General features: G+C 32.2%; 2 protein-coding genes across 6 annotated transcripts in view; one reads left to right on the top strand and one right to left on the bottom strand.

Annotated features, from left to right (window-relative positions):
* The window catches only part of LOC130442196 (uncharacterized), a 51,952-nt gene extending 40,104 nt beyond the window's left edge, over positions 1–11,848 (bottom strand). Inside the window, exons 1-2 of one of the 2 annotated variants that reach the window (XM_056776319.1) lie at positions 11,347–11,848; positions 10,308–10,511 (exon numbers count right to left, since the gene is read on the bottom strand). In XM_056776319.1, the coding sequence (XP_056632297.1) occupies positions 10,308–10,384 (77 nt within the window). In that variant the 5' untranslated portion in view covers positions 10,385–10,511; positions 11,347–11,848. Of the gene's footprint in view, positions 1–10,307; positions 11,085–11,346 lie in introns of those variants that run through there. The other variant, XM_056776318.1, reaches the window with a different exon arrangement.
* Positions 1–20,877, top strand: part of LOC130442195 (growth factor receptor-bound protein 14-like) — a 385,241-nt gene that overhangs the window by 50,663 nt on the left and 313,701 nt on the right. For 2 of the 4 annotated variants that reach the window (XM_056776316.1, XM_056776314.1), the window contains exons 4-6: positions 2,131–2,261; positions 5,738–5,824; positions 8,577–8,759. In XM_056776316.1, coding sequence (XP_056632294.1) covers positions 2,131–2,261; positions 5,738–5,824; positions 8,577–8,759 — 401 coding nt within the window. Of the gene's footprint in view, positions 1–2,130; positions 2,262–5,737; positions 5,831–8,576; positions 8,760–20,877 lie in introns of all 4 variants that reach the window. The other 2 variants (XM_056776313.1, XM_056776315.1) reach the window with 1 other exon arrangement.

Here is a 20,877-nt window from a genome sequence, read left to right as displayed (position 1 = left end):
CTTTAAACGTGTATAAATCATAATTATTTCATATATTACACAAAGATTTGGGGCTGCAACGTTTACAAAATTCAATTGGTGCAAGAATTTAAGTCTCGATATTCTGGTGAGAGGCTTCACTTCGTAAACCAGTTGACTGAGCGCTTTCCAACATTTACCAACATGTTGTTTGCGGATAAAGCTCATTTTCATATCAATGGACAAGTCAAGAAGCAAAATTGATGCTACTGGTGTATAACCAACCCAAAACACACATATCAAAAGCCCCTCCATTCGCATAAAGTGACCATATGGGCTACGATATTAAGATGAAAGAAGACGCACAATTACAGGGAATTCATAGCATTTTATGCAGTTTGTAGACGATTTCTTCAAGCCTGAACTGAAAAATTAAAGTTTACGTTAACAAATAGACTTTCTCGGCACAATGAAAAGAAAATATCCGTGACGAAATGGTCGCCATCACGATTAAATGAATGCGTGAGCGCACAACAACGATCTATTGTGACAACGGATGCCCGAAGTGACGTTATTAGAGGATAACATGACGATGTAACGGCACTTATAGCTGCTCGGCATCTGGAGCTGGCCCAGTTAAAACTGCATTTTGTGATGCAGATGGTCAACAGCTACATGGAGGATCATTAAATGTTGTTGGTCCTGAACAAAGCCGGAGTTGTCATTCTTGCAAAAAAGAGGATCAATAACATTATTCTTATTCGAGTGGAAGATAAGAAACTTGAAACAAAAAGCACAGACAAGTAGGTGCAGAGAAGAGCGGCATTGAGAGTCGCTTCAGCTCATTTGATAGTCTGAGGGAGCCAGGTTGCGGAAGTTGTTCCAGGAAAATTTCTCCCTTTGGTAAAAAAGGCAATATACATAAAAAAGTTAGAGGTATTCGGGGTGAGAACAGCACAGGAAGAGAGGACACGCACGATGTCAAACAAACAATGTCAAAATTCTTGGGAACAAGATCAAATCGGAAGGTGTACGAAGCGATTGATCAAGCGAGCAACCTTGGATAGAAAGGAACCATGGCATTAACGCAATTTCTCTCCGGACATGGGTATTTTGCACCCTACTTGCACACGATGGGCAAGAGAGATTTTCCCGGGCTTACAGGATGTTGCACTGCAAACGTTTTACTAATGAGAGCGCTGGACGATGAATAGAGAGGAATTGGAATCGCACGTCAACAGATACTATCGTGGTGAATATGTTTAGAGAAGAGAACCGCCAGAATCTGGTTTCACTATACATTCAAGAAGTTCTGTACACAAAAAAGGCTGACGTATACCGGGCAGCGATTTACCCAAGAGAAAGGAGCGAGCCCGAAGAACGAAAAAGGGAATCCAATCAGCAATAATGTATTAAACAGTTGCACGTAGGTGTTCGGAGAAGATGCGGAGTGGGTAAAGCAATTTAATAAAGTATCAAAAGCATCAATGGAATGCGTGCATGGACCTCAAAATCAACGGTTTGTCTGTGGAACAGCAGGGACAGAGAGAATCATTAGGTAAGAAAGTAACAAGTATATTCCAGGCTAAATGAACATCAAATATATATTCTACCCCCCGTACAAATTAAACTCTGCGAAGGCGATAAACAAAGATAGTGATAAATTCCGGTATTTGCAAACAATATTTCCAAATATTGCCGGAGAAAAACTGAAAGAGGAAATATTTGTTGGTCAAAAAATTTGACATGAATCCAGTTTGGAATTCTCTCTAAAAATATTTCTGGGAGTTTGAAAATATTGTTGAACAGTAAAAATTATGAAATGATGTGCCTGACTTCTTGAAAAAAATCGAATAGTAGTAATTAAAGATTCATTTCCTGCACTCATCTTTGAATTTTTTTCCTGACAACTACGGAAATGAGTTTTAAAAAACGTCATCAAGTATTTTGGTGGTAGTGGTCCTTAAAAAGAGGAACTGACCCAAATTTGCCATTTCCAATTATTACGTTATTTGTTCATACAAAGTTTTATGAGTAATAAACTATCAGTTGTGACAAAACAATTTTTTTCTTGCTTACTATTACCCAAATAAACAATAAGATATAAATTTTAGTTGGGGTATGAAAATTGTATAAACTAATTCTATCAATGCTTTTTGTTTTTGTTTTCAGAAAGACTGGTAGAAGACCACGAATACGTTTTAGCAGCATATAGAGATATGAAACGATTCTCTTACCACGCGAGATTCAAATTTAGGTTCAGAAAAGATTTTAGAAAATACGAATTCTTCCATCATCCCCAAGTAAGTCAATGAAACATATGAATAGTATTTTTCTTTTTAAGGTATATTATATTGAATAATGAATTGTTTTAAATAGTGCAATTATTCTCTGAATTTATCCAATTCTGGCTCTAATTGACCTTGAGATGCCGCTAGCACTCGATAATAAACTGAATCGGCAAGATATTAGCATTGGATAGGTTAGGTTAGCTTATCTATAATATCATTATGATAAATAAATATAATTTTTTCGTTCGTCAATGATTACCATAAATATCATATCCTATAATACCTAAAAAGATTAAGTCAAACGTTTTTTCTACAAAGTGACACTATTTTAATTTCAATAAGATATAAAATAAAGTTAATAACTTGAATTAAATGGTGGGGCCCGTGGTCCTCAACTAGGCGTAATTTTCCGCAAGCATTTCTCATTAGGTCTTCCACGACGTGAACATCTATTTCGTGTATTTTTCTGAAAATTGTTATCTTTTTCGACTTGTCATCCTCCATCATACACTTTGCGAGATAAAAGTGTCCAGAAATCCAGAAATTTTTAAATCCAAAAAAAAAATTTAGTAGTATGAAACTCATTGGAGAACAAGGAGAATATAATAAAAATAAAATGAAAAATAATTCACGGGCGATCTGAGGTTGAGAAATGAAAGAGGATGACTTTTTAAGGGTAAAACACCTTTTATCTCGATTTCCATCAAAACTGGTCTTATGTCTTATGGAAAAAAGTCAAATAGCAACGTTGTAGAGAGATTTGCAATTTTTGTATTCACACTTTTTCCCATAACCTCAAAATTTATATGAAAAATTCCAAAAACTAAATTTTTAGTTTTTCATATTTTACGTACGTTTTCATCTCCAAAATACACAGTAATTTGAAATATTTATTTTATAACCTTCTTTGACTTACCTAATTTTAAAACGAAAATTCTCCTATCAAAATATCAGCTTATTTTAGAAAGTTGTTGAAATTTTGGTTCGTTGAAATCTCTACTTTCTGATTGTAAATTTTCTCAGAAAAGGCAAAAAAAAAACAAAAACAAGTTGTATCCAAATTTTTTTTAATCATCTGTTCAATTTTTAGTTATTTATTCAAAATTTACACTCTAATTACACGAAAAACGTGAGATTTCATTTTACATTGATAAACATAAGTAATTAGAGTCTAAAATTTTAATAAATATCCAAAAATTGTACATGATTTACGAAAATTTTCGGATTCGGGTTTTTTCTTTATTTCTCTTTTCTGAGGAAATTTACCGTAGTGATGGTAATATTTTTTTACACCATCAGAAAGTAAAGATTTCAACGAAAAACAAAAATTTAAAAAAAGCTGAAATTTTGACGGTAGAACTTTCGTTCCAAAATTAGGGTGCTTTTTCGATATAAAGTCAGAATAAGGCGAAAAAACAAATATTTCAAATCAATTACAGTGTGAAAAGTTTTCATCAAATTTCATGAAAGAAGAATATTTTTTTGAAATATAAAAATAAAAAACGAAACACTTCATTTTTTAAAATTTTCACATGAATTTCGAGATTATGTGGAAAAAATTTTTAATACAATAATCGTAGATTTTTTTATTACCTACAATTTTTTACTCTTACACACTCATCCCCTTCCCTTCCTTTTATTTCTCTTATATTCTACTCCTGTTCCAATGAGTTTCATTCTACTATTTTTTTTTCATTTTTTATCATTTTCAAAGGCTTCTACCCTGGTTTAAGGTGTTATCTTGTTTTGGTAAAAAATTATGTTATTTTGATGTAGCTAAGTTTGGGCATTAACATTATATCGTATCCAACGTGAATTTGACGTACAAAATCAACTAATTTACTGAGGCTGTTCTTAATATACAACTTCCTCCCTTAATCAATCTCAAAAAGGTCTGGATATCCATCTTGTCAAAATCGCACACCAGACCAGCGAATTTTATTTTTTTTTTTCATATCTTACATTGTTAAGACGCTCTTATATATTATCTGTATGAAAACTATCATTTGCTTGGATTGGAAAGTGTCAAGTATTTTTCTTCATTCATCTGCCTTAGTTGACCACAACATCTTGGTATTCGTGCTAATTGGATTGAAGAATACTTAGAACATTTTTGCCTTTTTCCCGCGGTACTCTTTGTATGGTATTTACACGATAATTTTCTTCTGGAAACCTCATCCTGTCTTTTGTTTTTCTTACCAGTCCTTCTGCTCTTTCTTGGAAAAAAATTCTTGGTTTTCCACTTTTTAGGATGGTCGTACATGGTATTCCTTCTTCACATTGGACAAAAGCATGGTAAAAGTTGTTTTTAAAAATGTGAATTATATTGAGAATCAGTGAAAATATTTTCTTAATTAATGTAGAAATATATCATAACGGCGAGGAAAATATGTAATGAAATGAATCAATTTGTATTTGAAAGTAATTAATGTGCATTCCTATTTTATGAATTCGCCAAAAAATAATCTTTACCAACATTTTTTTTTTCATAAATTATATCCAACGAAGCTTATATTAAGTTAATATCAAATTCATTCATCATTTAATTTAAAACAAAACTAAATTTTGCTGTCACGACTAGCGACATCTGTTCAAAGTCCATAAGACTATACTGGAGCTTTATGTAGATTTCTTTCCTTTCAAACGAAATTATTACGGATTCATGTAAATTGTGAATTTAAAATATTTACTCATTTATTTTTTAACCGTTATTGAATTCAAATCATAATCTTCACAAATTTGATATCGGTTTGCTTTACTCACAAGACGGAAACTACTTCTGAAATTTTAAACATCAGAAGCTATTTTCAAACGTTCACAAACAGATGGCAGGCAATGTACTAGTTGAATTTTATCAACTCCGTTCATTTTTATTTAATCATTTAATGGGATACTTTTTAATTTATCTACAAGGATAATGTTATTGAATACGCGTTGCGTGTATTTCTTTTGTTCGCACGTACTAAAAACAATTAATTGGTGCGTTTCGTAATTTCTATATTTACAAGGTCATAGGATGGTAACCTAGAAGAGTTATAATTTATCATCTGTTACTTGGATCAAATATTAATCCTTGTCAGGATAAATTCACATGACGAGGAATAATTAAATTGAACAACATTAGCAATAAACTAATCTTCTATGATAAATGATTAAATATATCCTGAAGATTTTAAAATAATTAATATCAGATCCTAAAAACAAGAAATAAAAGTGTATCCTAAAAATATTATGCTTAAAAATAAAACCTTAGTGCCTTGTAGGTGAAATTCAAGGCTATACTGTTTGGGATTCATTTGTTTTATTTGGCTGAACATAGTTGGGAGTAAAAAAGTGCTGAAAAGTTATAAGTAATGGTGATGTACGTACTACGTATAATCTATTGTAGTTTTATTAATTATGTTTCAAAATATGATATTACGAATACTTAATAGTACAATTAATGTTGGAATTATTCTTATTAATGGTTCTTATTTTGTTTGTTACAGCAATTCTTTCCTAATGGGATGTTGAACATTGATAATGACCCTACAGACGAACAAAAAACTGTGTCTCCGATTCCCACACATTTACAGGTAGAGGTAATATTTTTAAATGTTGTGACGTTAAAAAAATGTTGTTTTAAATGTTCATGTCCAATCGTATTACATGTAGAACAAATTATTTTGATATTCCACATCAGTTACATCAAGTTTATCAATATTAGAAGAATCACAAGTCATTTACAAATAACTATATCTACCAGGTAGTTTTCATATATTGCAGTGAATATTTGGATAAAAAGGGGACGCAGAATGAAAATTTGATTCAACATGAAAAGTGTCAATATTTTTTTGGATAAGCTATAGTTGAGGAGGTGCCGTGCAAAAAGGTACAAGTTACAGTAATCAAGATTTTAGCAATCATCAGAAAACCTTTTTATACTTTTACGCTACACATTCTAAGGACAAAATCAAAAACTTTTATATAGATCTAGAGTAATACTTTTTTGATTGGTTTTTAAGTTATTTTGTTATGGACATGTATTTGCTTGCACCAATTTGATGGTACATGTATTTTTTTGCTCCAGCCTACAGTGACATGTGTTGTCCAAAATATCTTTTGAATCTCTAATGTGAGCGAGCTTTCGATCAGTATTAAGCAAACATGACACACAACTCACATATAGTTCACTCATATAACTTTTACATTTACTCAACTTAATCATTGCTGGTGTAACCAAAGAACGCTAAGCAACTTTCGTGTTCATATATATATTTTAATATCGAATCTGGCAGTCGGAAACTTCCTAACGAGTCCAGCGTCCAAACCTAATCGAAAGCCTTCTGGTTATCTATGAAGATGACGGCGGCGCAGTGTTTTTCTATTTTCTATAAGACATTACGTTCATTATACATAGTTTTGTTCATTAATTACGTACTCTAAGTAAAAAAACGTAGAAGTAAGCGCGGAAGTTTATTATACAAGGTGTATGCATTGAATATATGGGATTATAAGGATTCTATTCCAAACCCGAGCATTTGTAAAATTTGAAAATTCGAAATGTCTTCTAAAGCAGAAAACAAGACGGTTTCGTGAGATAACAAAGATACCAAAAAGGCATTACTTTCATTATACACTCGTGTTCGTTTATTACGTAGTTAATTAACAAAATCACCATCATTGATGCCAATAACCTCACTTTAATCTATGATGACAAAGTTGGACTCGTGTATTATTTACTGTTAGATAATGAATTAATCTGCAGTCGTGCCGTAATTTCAAGTTGAATCATACACGCTGGCAACGTTTCAATTTACACCAAAAAAATTATACAAATAAACCGTACAAAAAACTCTTTACTTCATTATACAAGGTGTGTACGTTAAATATGTGGAGCTAGGAAGATTATATCTAAAACTGGAGCTATTGTAGAATTTTGGATATTCGAAATGTTCTATAAAACAAAAGAAAAATAGTTTCGAGGGGTAACAAAGGTACTAACAAGACATTACGTTCATTATACATAGTTTTGTTCATTAATTACGTACTCTAAGTAAAAAAAACGTAGAAGTAAGTGCGGAAGTTTATTATACAAGGTGTATGCATTGAATATATGGGATTATAAAGATTCTATTCCAAATCGGAGCATTTGTAAAATTTGAAATGTTTCGAGAGATAACAAAGATACCAAAAAGACATAACTTCATTATACAGAGTTGCGTTGGTTAATTACCTACTTTAAGTAAAAAAAAACAGTCAAATAATCACGAAAGTTCATTATACAAGGTGTGCATTGAATAAATGGAAATAGAACTACCAAAAAGGCATTACTTTCATTATATCGTGTTATTACGTAATTGATGATAACATTTATAAACAAAATCACTTTCATTGATGCCAATAACCTCACTTTAATCTATGATGACAAAGCTGGTTTCGTCTATTATCTACTGTTAGATAAAGATTTAATTTGTAGTCTTGTCCGTAATCTCAAGTTGAATCATACACGCTGGCAACGTTTCATTTTGCATCAAAAAATTATACAAAGAAACCGTAGTGGATTATATTATGGACTGTTCTGCCATTCAAGCTATTCTTAATCAATAAGTATGTAGTATGTAAATTTTATCCCTTCCACATAATGAAATTGCCAATTTACTATTTCACTTCAATAGTTTCGATCCTCATGTTTACTATAGGAAGAAAGAATGCTTAACAATAATCACCCTGACAGTAAATTTATTAGGATTGGAGACAATCTATTGGTATAGGAAACTAATATGTATATCAATTATCATTCATATCACCCACGTAACACTGAGATTCATTTAATCAAACAAAAGATAATAGAGTCCTCAAACTTTGTAAACCAATATTTCATGAAAAGGACCTTAAACTATTTAAAATATTAAATCGACTCAGTGACTAGCTATTATTTTTTATCCTCATTAGACGATTTTGAATATAGAAAATGGTTCAGTGTGGTTACAACGGAATTTCGTTAAAATTCTGTTCAAAATTCGGTTGTGTGAACATTTTTGAGAATACAAGGAAATAATCGTTCTTTCAATAATTGAAGAATGTTATCTTGGATTCGTTTTTCCAAGACTAATAAGGATGTGTTGATGAAAACTATATTAAAAAAACTATGACATATTTTTTTTATAAGTGGGTCAAATGCGTAACAGCGTGTATTATAAAAATTGATGACAACTTTTGAAATACCCTGTATTATCCATCTTCTAATGTTTATAGCTTGAGCTAATAGTATGTTTCATGCTTCAAGTTCAACTCATCAGGTTGATAGAGAAGTGCGATGATATTATACCATGTTGTTTGTTTCAGCACATGGTAATTCAAGAGGGGTTGTGTCCTGTTATATTTTCTCATGTTTGGATTCGGGACGAACGCAAAAAAAATTGGGTGAAAATGTATATGACGCTTAGGGATCAAATGCTTTTTATTTCGCAAAAAATTCAATCATTAGCGAAATTCATGAGGACTCCGAAGAACCAAGCTATAGAATTGGTGAGTTTTCTTCATGATTTTATATATTTCATATTTACCAATGATTTACTATTTATCTGTACCGTACATCGTGTGTTTATACTACATAATAGATGGAAATAATACAGGTTGGGTCACAAATGTTTGCACTTTTATAAAGTTTCTAGCGTAGAACAAAGCGAGCTTCGGGTATATCAAGTTTACACAAATAATGATTCTTACATCATTACTTTGTCTACTTCGATGGTATCACCAATTATCATGGATCAGAAGAAATGATCGGCTGCAGATACTGAAGGTAAACTCAGTTTGGTAGTAATAAACATCTATTTCAGTTTGTTTTTGTGATCGAATCAAACAAAATATATGTCGACATAGCTTTGAAAGATCTAGAAATAGAAAATAAATGATTAAGGGTAGTGCTACAACTGAATAGCTACGAGATATGGGACTATCTGTAGAATACATGTGGATATGTTTTAGCTAACAGGTGGATTATTATTATAAGTCTTTCATCTATATGTTCTATTCTTAAAATTATCGTTCCGTTCATTTTTGAACTCATTTTCACGAAAGTATTTACTCATTATGATAAATGACTAAAAATGGAAAATAATTCTTAATGTAAGAATAAAGTAACTGACGTCAACAAAGTTTTGAAAGAATATTGTTGTACGAAACATGTCACGTTTTCAAAACAGTAACATTTTTCCTTCTTATACTAAGAATTATTTTTTCCTTTTCAGTTTCTTTAATTAGGTAAGGCTATTTTCAACTTAATTTTATTTTTCAAATCATTTACGTTGTTGGTAAACTAAGCGCTATTTTATACAAATGATTATTTATCAACTTACTGATTTATTCACTTCGCCGATATAGTAGTCTCCGTTTCTGAGAAAACCCTGACAAGATAATAGTACAAATTTATGAAATTATTATATTGTCATCGGTCCTTTACAACTCTACAAATTTTTGAATTTATTTGATCATTAATATGGGTTAACAATTGTTGAGAATTGATCAATTGACAGCTGACCCGAACCCAACCCAACCTTGACCCTATCCAACTTCACACTATACTTTTGTTTTATATAGAGTCAAAGTTGGTAATTATGTATTCTAATGTATTCTGATTTTATTAAATTAGTAGGCGATAAGCACCTTTTGACAGTTTCATGTAATAGTGACACAAGCGAAAAGAAAGGCGAAAGAAAAACGTGCTCCGAAATTGTTATTCCGTTATTATTGTTAATTGAACGCATTTTGAAATCCTGTTCAATAAATCGAACATTGACCAAGATTGGACTCAATTTATTTGCAACTACAAACCCAGAACCCACTGTAAATTAACAACAACAATAAAGTTCAAAGATCGTTCCTGGATAAGTGTGCGAAATTTTAAATTAATCCGATATTTTTAAGTGTGAGAAAATCGATTTCTAAGACTGTGTTACATCCATAGATAAATAAATATTACCTAATATAAAGTGTGTAAAAACTGCACAAATAACTTCATGAATTCAATGAATTATCATGTAAAAATTCTCATTTTAGAATCGACATACATACATCTCATTCATGTTTTGATACTGATCGATTTCTATTCTAATAAGTACGATACTCGAAGATATATAATTTATATGCATCCCACTTTGGAGCCTTTATCAAGAGAAGGATAGGGATACGGTGGTTGTTCGCTCATTGGTAAGAAGTAATCCGATTCCTTGGTCTCAATCTACCTACTCTTTGGAATTTCACTTGGGAAATGGAAAGCTGAAACAAAAAAATATAAAATGATTAAAATAGAAAATAAAAATAAAATGCTTACTATCGAAAACATTGTTGACATTGACACAATCACTGCTGGTCTTGAGTTAACTCAAGACCAATCGATAATCTTCTTACTCATCACAACTTTTGGACTTAGGAGACAAGAAAAAAAAGAGAGCTTCCCTAATTTTCTTTCATTTTTTGTACCTTCGTATCATTTTACATAGGACACATCTTACGCAACGACAAATACGTACTGCTACAGAAGATAATGCAGGGCAGAGTAGAGGGAAAGAAAGGCATCGGCAGGAAGAAGAAATCCTGGCTTCGTAACATAAGAGAATGGACAAATCTCAGCGTTAGAGAATTGTTTTATGTTGCGAGGAATAGAGACGCCTTTATAGACGTGGTCGCCAACCATCAATGAGAAGACGGCATGAGAAGAACAAGAAGAACTATCTTATGGTACCTCAATTTAACATATGTAATCTTCTGTTATTAATATTATTTTACATTAAACATAACTTTTGTTCAATAAACTATTTTCTTTGAAATTATTTATTTTATTATTCTATAACGAAATTCGTCAAAATTCTGACAGCTGGTTAAAAATAGGAAAATACCAATTCCTGTTTATAGGTTATGTTAATTTAACATTTGACTTACAAATATAAAATAATACGAAAATTATTCTTATTATTTGCAGTACCATCAATTTAAATAATTTTACAATGACATATTATTTACATTTACAGTTAAATACTTTATATATTTTATTATCGATGTTTTTTTTTTATATTGAACCTGTTGATGTATATTAGGACACATCCTTACTTACCTATTATTTGCTACCAGTTTAGTCTTTTCTTTTCAGGTTGTGCGATATTTCCGTATTCCATTTTCTCCTTAATTCGCGTCTAATATCTAATTACGTAACATCCTGTATCCAAAGTTACCTATTATAATATTGATATCACAGAAGTACTTAAGCAGAACGAAATGGAAATCGAAGATTACAACCTTTATGTCACTATGGCATTTTTTTTTAAAAAAGGGACCATATTCACCGAAGCTTCACTACGCTGTATGTTTAACTGCACAATTATGTAAAATTCTGATCCTCAAGTAAATATTGATAAATCAGATTATTTAGAATGAAACTATAAAAGAAGCAATGAATAATATACAAACAAAAGTATCTATTTAAAGAAAAAATTCAACACGTTATAAACACAAACATAATACTGGATTATAGGTAAAAAAGTAATTTTTTTGTAACTTATTTAATTAGCTGGTGTGGAAATTAGATATTTTTCGACAGATGCTTAAAAGCATCGTGTGACATGCTAATAGGATTTCTTGTGGTTGAGCTTGGAAAGCCGTACAACTTTAATTAATTACTTCTTTTTTTGCCTTAAATTTCAGTTGTTGTCGTCACTACAATTCACCGTCAGTAAATGAAGAAGAAGTATGTTTTTTTAGAAAATCGTATTAATGTTAAAAATTAAATTAAATTGAAATAATTCATTAATTTGATATACTGAAATTTGATTTTATTAAAATGATAATACTCATACAAAAGATATACAGGACGTAAGAAAGGAGGATAAAAGTGACAACTAACCCTGACAGTGTGCCACTGGTTAAATTTTTCCAAAGGTTGTTTATGTCAAAATATTACTTTAGTAAGGAGCATATTGGTTACTAAATTTTGAAAAAAAATTTGAAGGCGTTCTCGATTTATGGCAAATTTTTGATTTTGATTTCAAATTTTGAACACCCTATATCTCAGCAACTAGGCCCCGTAAGGGTTCGTATTCCTATATCAAAATGAATCTTTTATTGAGATCTCTCTGTGGTAGAGCGTTGTCGGTCGAATATAGAAACACCCTGTACATAAAGCGAACTTTTTTGACATCGATGTTTTATATGTGGCATATAGAGCAAAAAGGTGAGTTCATATTAGGATTGTGGGCGGTTAAAGAGCTTCTAATAGGCCCGTCATGCTTCACTTAAAATTACTAGGTCTCTATCAGGTACTTAGATTTCAACCTAGGCATAATGTGAAGTTTTCCCAACTGTTTGAACCTCGTTCTTGCCCAGCACTCACGGATGACTTGGTCTGCGGTTTTTTCCTTTTCCATACACCAGCGGCAATCCGCGATGTCCATACTGTGGATGTGGCGTCTGAAATGAACGTGTTTGATTAAAATGTCAGTCATCAGTCGGTCTTTTTTAAGTGGATCAGTGTGCCTTGGCTTGTCTCATGCCAGGTGTCTCTATCCATCTACGTCTGCCTTGCGAGCAAACTCAGAGACGTAATAGCAATATTTTTGGATACACCAAGAGTTGTTCTGGGCCCATTGGTGGATTAGGGGATTCGTAGAGCACCCTAACAAGCTGAATTTCGGACTTTATTAAACTCCAGCACAAGCCTACAGCACACCATTTCAGCCGCTATGGCTTTTATGGTACCGAATACTTCGGCTTGGAAAACGATCGGTTGAAAATTTCATTAAATCAAATTATCAAAATGTGCACACAAGAAAGCTGAGGTAAGGATGAAGCATATTTTGTAATGAATATGTTATATGACCACTGTTACCCATCAATTTTTCCTATGCGTATTGTGATAATTTTTGCCTTAGTCCGTGCCTGTTTCATACGAAACAAAAATTTCAGTTTAATCTTCATTAATAAATCATCAGAAAACGGTGAGGGTGAAGAGGGTCACAAGATCGGAAAGGGTCAGAAGTAATTCTATTGCAGAACCATTTCAGAGATAAAAGTTCGTAAACTATTCGATACAACTCTTTGAAACTTGCTGAACAGAGTATTTTCATTCTAGTATTATAGTATGAAACAACAAGAACAAATGCTTGCATTAAATTAATTTGAATAGTTACATAAGATTGATTTTATGTTGGTAACATATCGTATGATAAGTTTTATTGGTGTAAAGTATGTGACTTTGCTATTTCCAATTGTTTGTCATATTTTTAGAACAATTTGTTTCTATTCAGTAGTTGGTTTTTTAAGAGTGTCCATGTTTTTGATCCATATCCATATCCTACTTTTTGTCATATATTTCTGTTTTTATTTCTTTCGGTATTTTCTTTTTGGCTAGAAATCTAGGAATCCATTTCCTCCAGTTCTCTGATTTATCTGCAGATAATAGCGAAAATAAACATATTTCTATACACAAAAAGCGCCGGAAATTTCAATTTAATATAATATAGGAGACATTACACAAGTTTTACTGGGATGACTACTTCAAACATTGAGTATTTATTAATCACTTAATCTATAATAAAGTGCGTACGTAAAGACAACGGTTTTCTCCATCACCACCAACCCTAATCAGCTTCCCGTTGGGATGGTCTCCAGGTTATAGCAAGGGAGTTTGGTCGCGTTGGGTAGAAGTGGGTGACATATGTTTCAGTCCTTTTCTAACCCTTGAGGACTTTAAAAGGGTCTCAAAATTTCTGGGATGGTCTAGAAAGTTCTAAAATGTATTCAACTATTACAATCAATTTAGAATATTCTAGTTATAAAACTTGCAATTTATTATGATCGATTACAAATATTCGAGAAAGTTATAAAAATTTCTGGAATGATTTAGATAATTCTAAAATGAGTGCAATTTATTATAAGCGATTCAAAATGTTCAGGAAGTTCTAGAAATGGTTGTATTGATCTGGAACCTTGATTAGTTTACTCTTTTAAACATACTCTGTATACACCGCACGTTTAATGGCCGAATAAGTCTCTTAATATCGAAAATAGAAATCTAGAGTATCTATGTACCTGTATATATTTTCTATAAAATCAAACATGCGATCTATTTTAACCCGAGTTGGTTGAACGAAGATGAAACTAGAACAGCAAAAAAGAAATAGAAAGGAAAACCGAGAAAAACATGGATTGAGGAGAGAAAAAAATACAATATTCGCAATTATACGTATGCTTCAAAAACTAACCAGTGTTGGTTGCGCAGTTACTATAAACCACGAAGTAAGCTCCTCTCGTTTACCTTCGACGTAGATAGAAAAGTTCCTTCAAAATTTCAAATCTAATGCTAGCCCCCACAAACATATGTACAGACTTTTTTTAATTCATACAGTCTTAAAGCCATTTTTTACCGATCAAAACATACAAGACATCTACCAAACTTTTATTTTCCAGTTTCTCTCATAAGACAACTTCCATCGCACACTGATACCACTGAAAACGATTCTACAGATAGCTACTCCCATAACCTTTTAGCTTGACAATGATCTAAACAATAATTTCCAATACCTCATCAAAGATTCTTGGAAGGAATTAAGGAGCACCAGTACCACAGCACTACACAACATCCATCAATCTTCTTCTCACCCACTCGACCCCTCTAAATTTTTTGGCTAGGAGAGAGTTGTTCTGTCTGCCTAAATTATCACTTCCTGTGACCATCAAACACATAATATCAAAACTGAAAACTCATTCTTAAGGAAGTCTTGGAAAGATCTTAGGATCATAGACTGTATACTCTATTAGGATCATATTGAACTTTTATTCTAATAAAATCTTTAGACAATCTCGTTGGGATATCTATACAGGTTTTATTTTATTAAAAATCATCGTGAATTTTTTACAAACAAACATATATTAAGGGAATTTTTGATTATTTGCATCTTGCCTCTGTATTTGCACATATAAGATCTATTCCTTTTGCTTTGCCTCTATTCAACAAGCAATATTTTTACAAAACTGATACTTTCAAATTACATACATACAACATAATTTTAATACATCGCTGATCCACTCACAATGAAAAATTTACAATAAGTAAACCACTGATTTGCCGCATACATGAATTCGTTTTCCGTGGAAAATCATTTACCATGTACGCTTTGGAAATAGCCAATAAACGCGAGGGACAAATTTGGAGACTAAGGCAGTTATTCAATTCATTCGAAGCCTCCCCGGGCAATTGCGCCTCTTGCAAACGCGGAACTAGATACAATTTCGTAAAATAGTACAATAATCACATGTAATTCAATATAATCTACTTATTACATGTCCAACCTCTCAAAATACGGTAAACATCACCATTCTTTTAAAAATATCAAATTTTCTGAATGACATTTGTATTTTTTTTGGATCCGGTTCTGTATATAACAAATTTATATTTAATCATCCATATTTTATTCTATTGATTTTTAATGATTGCGCTACGTTTAGGCGCCAAGGGGTTAATGAACTAAATGTGATACAAGAAGGTGATATTAGTATTCAAGCTTCGGGAGTTTTATGCAAATTGCTCGAAATTTGTCTTCTCCTGCCTGCCTTCGAACTTAATTTTCGCTCTATTGTATTCGAAAATTTATTACTTGCAATAGAAAGTGCGTTGTCAGTTTTACCATGATCAAACTGATTTCGTTTACTATAAACCTAATATGTTCTACAAATACATTCATTTCATATTTGGAACGTTATTAAAAAAATTTCACTCCACGGAAATGCTTGATATTTATAATTTATTCTTCTTGTATATATGTATTAGCTAGCATCAAAATGTAATTACAATCAATTAATATGATGATCACAATGTCCCAATCAGTATAATTTATGTTCGGTAATAGTGAAATTACTCAATTATTACCTTAATCATCGAAGCGCACACCGCCAATTTGGTCCCTTTAATAACTGTCACCAACAGCGGAATTTGATGTATAAATAATACGAAGTTACCTGGGAGTGGCATTTATTAGCTTTCTGGTATAGTCTGTTGCATTCATTCAATAGGTTTAGATAAAAACGAAAAAAAGTATGATATTAAATTGGTTATTTTTTGTTATAGTTATTAATACTGACATTATTAATTAGAGCAAAATTGAAAGTTTGTTTATTTGTTGATAGCGCTAATTTCAGAAACTACTGGGGCGAATGAATCTTTTAAAATTCGGATAGCACATTTAACGCGAAAGTTTTAGGTTATAATGCATCACACAATGAAACATTGCAGTGCTACGTAGATGGTTGACTTTATAGAACAATCTTGTATTGGTTTTCTTAGAAATTTCTCAAATGAAGTTACTGAAATTTTAAAAACAGAATAAATTCCTTTGGAGTCATCCTCGCCCAGGTCCATAGAGGCTCTTCATAATCCAGGTGTAGCTTTGAAGCAAAGCTGTTTTAATAAGTCAAATTATTGCTCGAAGAACCAATAACATGCAAAAACTCTATCAATCCTCGAGAAATTTTGAATAATAGTTCAAATCATGGAACATTTGAGATAGAAATTTTACTGCTGCTTGACAGTTGAATCGTAGCTTTCCTCCTCTTTTCCACAGAACTGGATTATCGGTTTATTAATAAAAAATTAGTTGGATAACCTTGTTGTAATCTATGAATATCTTTTAGATTTCGAAAAAAAAATCTATAAACATTCAACGTCATTCTAAACGACCTAACCTAACTTAACCTAACCTATGAAAACGATATTTTCAACGACCTAACCTAACCTTATATTGAAAGGAGTTTAATTTTAAAAATAGATATACATTGGTCAATCCGAGAGGTTACTCACCAGTCTTATAACGAAAGTGACAGCAAGTTCTACCCCGACAGATGCTCGACAGATATCACACGTTTTATATGAAGGTTTATAGATTATGAATCCGCGGAAGTTCGACAAAATGCGACAAATCCAGTCTTTATATCCTTTCTCATTTTGAATGTTGTTTTTTGCCTCTATGACTTTAACATTTATTAACAAAGTCGTAGTAACACAATTCTTTGTTAATTTTTTCAAAAATTTTTATATACAATGTTGCCACAACTCCTACAACATCACACAATTTAATCAAGTAGATGGAAAATAGAGGCATTAAAATGTCTAATCCAATATTTCATGGAACTAATCTGAAAATGTTTTCAAAAGTTTTGATGCAAACTCATATCCTTCCTATTTTTGAAAAGAATTTACATAATACATCTGACAGTCACTTTGACATCATGCCAATCGTACCGTTTAGCTCTAATTTTAAACATACTATCTTTTCTGTTTAATTACCTCCACCATATATAAAATCAGTTACTCGTAAACTTTCCGGAATCGTTAAAAAATATAGAAGTAACTAACTATCAAAATTTCATACGTTAATGCGCCCCGTTTACTAAAAGCAAAGATTGAACATCAATCAATAACTTGCCAAACATAGTTTATGAAATTCCTTGTTTAAATTATGATAAAAACATACATTGGTCAATCTGTGAAGTTACTCATCAGACTGAAAACGAAAATGACAGCAAGTTGTACCCCGACAGATACTCGCGGGCATCACATGTTTTTTATGAAGGTCAATAGATTATGAATCTGCTGTTTTGACAACTGAAAGCGACTACCAGAAACAACATATATTGTTCAAAATGATGATTGTAGCAATAAAAAAAATGATTTCTGAACTCATGAATTTGATAATTTTGTTAACAGAAAAAAAATGGCATAATAATTCTCGGATTTCGTAGTTAGGATTATAAACTAGGTTCACGGGTTGAACCACGTTGGAATTTTCAAAATTCTGAACGTTTCGGCTCCCACTTTGAAACCATCATCGAAAGAGTGGGAGGGTTATTCGTTCATGATAAGAAGTGATCCGATTCCGTGGTTTCAGTTTGCCTATTCCACGCACATCCAATTAGATACAGTTCTCACACAGCACAGCAGAACATTTTCATTCGGTTTTAATCTCTCGGTATATAAGCGGTACATGAAAGTGGCGTTTCAAAAGCCAGTGAATCTTATTACGTTATCACAGTCAATGCAAATTACTCCCTGATGCTTAAAGAGAGATTTGCCAATAATCACATCTAATTACGAATCTGTCGTACAGTTACAAATAAAAATCGCGATTCAATAACGTCAATAGCATCCGCATGGAATTACATCGTTCTCTAAATAGCCCCTAGCGACAGCGAATCAACCAAAAATAATAAAATTTCCGATGTAAAATTTGAAATAATATTATCCTTTATATAATGCTTAGTTTCTTTCACATTAATTAAATATTTTTTATTTGGAGAATATTTTTTTTAATAATTACCGGGTGTAAAACAAATATCGGTTAACCAGATACAACTCCATATACGGTTGAATTCTTGGAAGCGAATAGATCTCTTGTGGTTACATCTTTAGAAAATAAGGACTACAAGGATGTCTGAAAAATATCAACCATTTTGGACAATTAGTTTCTGTTTAACAATCGTATAAGTGAGTCAATTTTTTTCTAAATATGTGAACATTAAACATCTAAACAAACTGAATGCTGTGAAACACCATAAAGGTTGCGATCGGTCATTCAGGTTGTTTAGCGACATTCTAAAACGTCCGGGGTTATTCGCGGAGCCTGTCGAAGGGAAGTTTACTTGACGACGCCAAATACTCAGTTGATATTTTGATCTCGTCAAGCCAAATTATACCTATTGATTGAATTTGGTACAGAAATTCAGCATTGCATTTAAATGGTCCGGAGAGAAAGCGAATTAAACTCGTGTGTCGAATCCCATTTTCGAATTGTACCGTAAAGTTTTGAGCAGATGAATTCAAACGTGATCCTATCACCTTGATGGATGATGAGCTTTTGGGGCGGCCAAAAACTGCAAAAACCAACGATATCATCGAAAAAGTTTACAAAACTTTTCTGGACGACCGTTGGACTAAGGTTATCTATCGGCATATCAAAAGAACGCATTTTTTGCCATACACTGACTGAAGAATTATTCATGCGTAAGGCCAAGATGGTTTCATCATGTATTAGCTTTTGTGTTCATCGACTTAGTTGACCAGATCACAGTTTCATTCACCAGATCTGGTCCATTATAAGTTATTCCTGCTTCCTAACCTCGGAGTTCCAGTTACATGCGAGAGATTTTCATCAGAGAAGGACCTTATCGCATACGTAAACGCCTATTTTGATAAGAAAGACAGTTACTATTATTTGGAAAGGTTAGAAGGTTAAAGCATCGCTGAAATAATTGTATAGACTTGAAAGGAGACTATCTTGAAAATTATTATGGAAAAAATGTATTCTTTCTATTTTAGGTTTCATTGTTATATTAATTAGTTTCATCCAACTACTATTTTTTCGTTTTAAAAAATTATCTACCTAGAAGAAAAAGGAAGACAACGGATTAGTCTGTTACCTAAACGAGGTTTTTGGTCGCAAATCAGTTTTTCTGAAGAAGTAAAAACTTCTATGAGGAGAATCGTACACAGTGTCTTAATAATTGAATAGAAACATTAGACAACCTCTTTATAAAAATGAACAACGCCAAATATCGAAAGAACCTCCTAGTGCTTGTTATTAAAGTCTTATATTCTAGGTTAGAAAATACGTATCGTCAAAATCAGACGTTGACTGGACAGTTTTTTAAAAGTAATCTATTATATCATTGATTATGTAAATATCTGCTTAAAATCTGTGGAAAAACCAGAAGATTTATCATCTAGAGTTTAGGACAAGCTGTGAATAAAATATGGGTAGACATGGACATAATAACTCTTAGAGCAGCCAACTTATAAAGTCTTTCCACTGGACTAAAATTGTCACGACATGAATGAGAAACTTGTTGAAGATGAAGTAGAAGCAGTATGAAGCAGGTTGTATGTTTCATTGCATAAATGATTATCAAGGGTTGTTTGCAAAAGTCTACTTTGAACAGCAGTTTTTGAGTTTTCAAAATTGAAATTTTAAGGCAAATGGAAACAGGCGACAAAGAGATCCGAGCAACTATCTCGTCAAGGAAGGAATAAAACCAAAAACATTTTCTGGCATGGAAAAAAGGACTAGAATCGATCAAAATTTGACTACGGGTAAATTTTTATCTAAAAAATCGAGTTCTTTCTGTTTTGCGCTAAGATCAGTTTCCAAAGAACTGAACTTATTCACCTCCTAAACAGTTTTCTAAGTCCTTATTGCGTCGCATCTCCGATATGCCCTTCCATTCTGTGGTACGTGTGGTGTGATTCAATTTGAGAGAATTTTCAAACTACAAAAGAGAGAAGCTGTTAGATATTTACTCGAACTAAACAGCAGGGCTCACTGCCGGGACTTCTTTAAAAGAGTTAGTTAAGGGCTCAATATTTTACAATGCAAAAAAATGCACAATCACTTGATAATTGAAATCGAATCGATATCATCTTTTCCCGCACTTCGCAATAATTTGAGGGGATATTTGATGGAAAGTGCTTTCTACTCTGTAAACAACTTCTATTCTAATAATAGTATTTACTACCGTGCATGCTGCATACTGCTTTAATGTTGCTATGGACTTATTACCTATAATTTCCATATTCGTTGTAGTTTTCCTCTGTATATTGAAATTT

The sequence above is a fragment of the Diorhabda sublineata genome, chromosome 3 (genome assembly GCF_026230105.1).
Source record: "Diorhabda sublineata isolate icDioSubl1.1 chromosome 3, icDioSubl1.1, whole genome shotgun sequence".
In the NCBI taxonomy this organism is placed as follows: Eukaryota; Metazoa; Arthropoda; class Insecta; order Coleoptera; family Chrysomelidae; genus Diorhabda; species Diorhabda sublineata.
The sequence above is the reverse complement of the archived record's forward strand: the minus strand, read 5'-3'. Positions and strand labels throughout refer to the sequence as shown.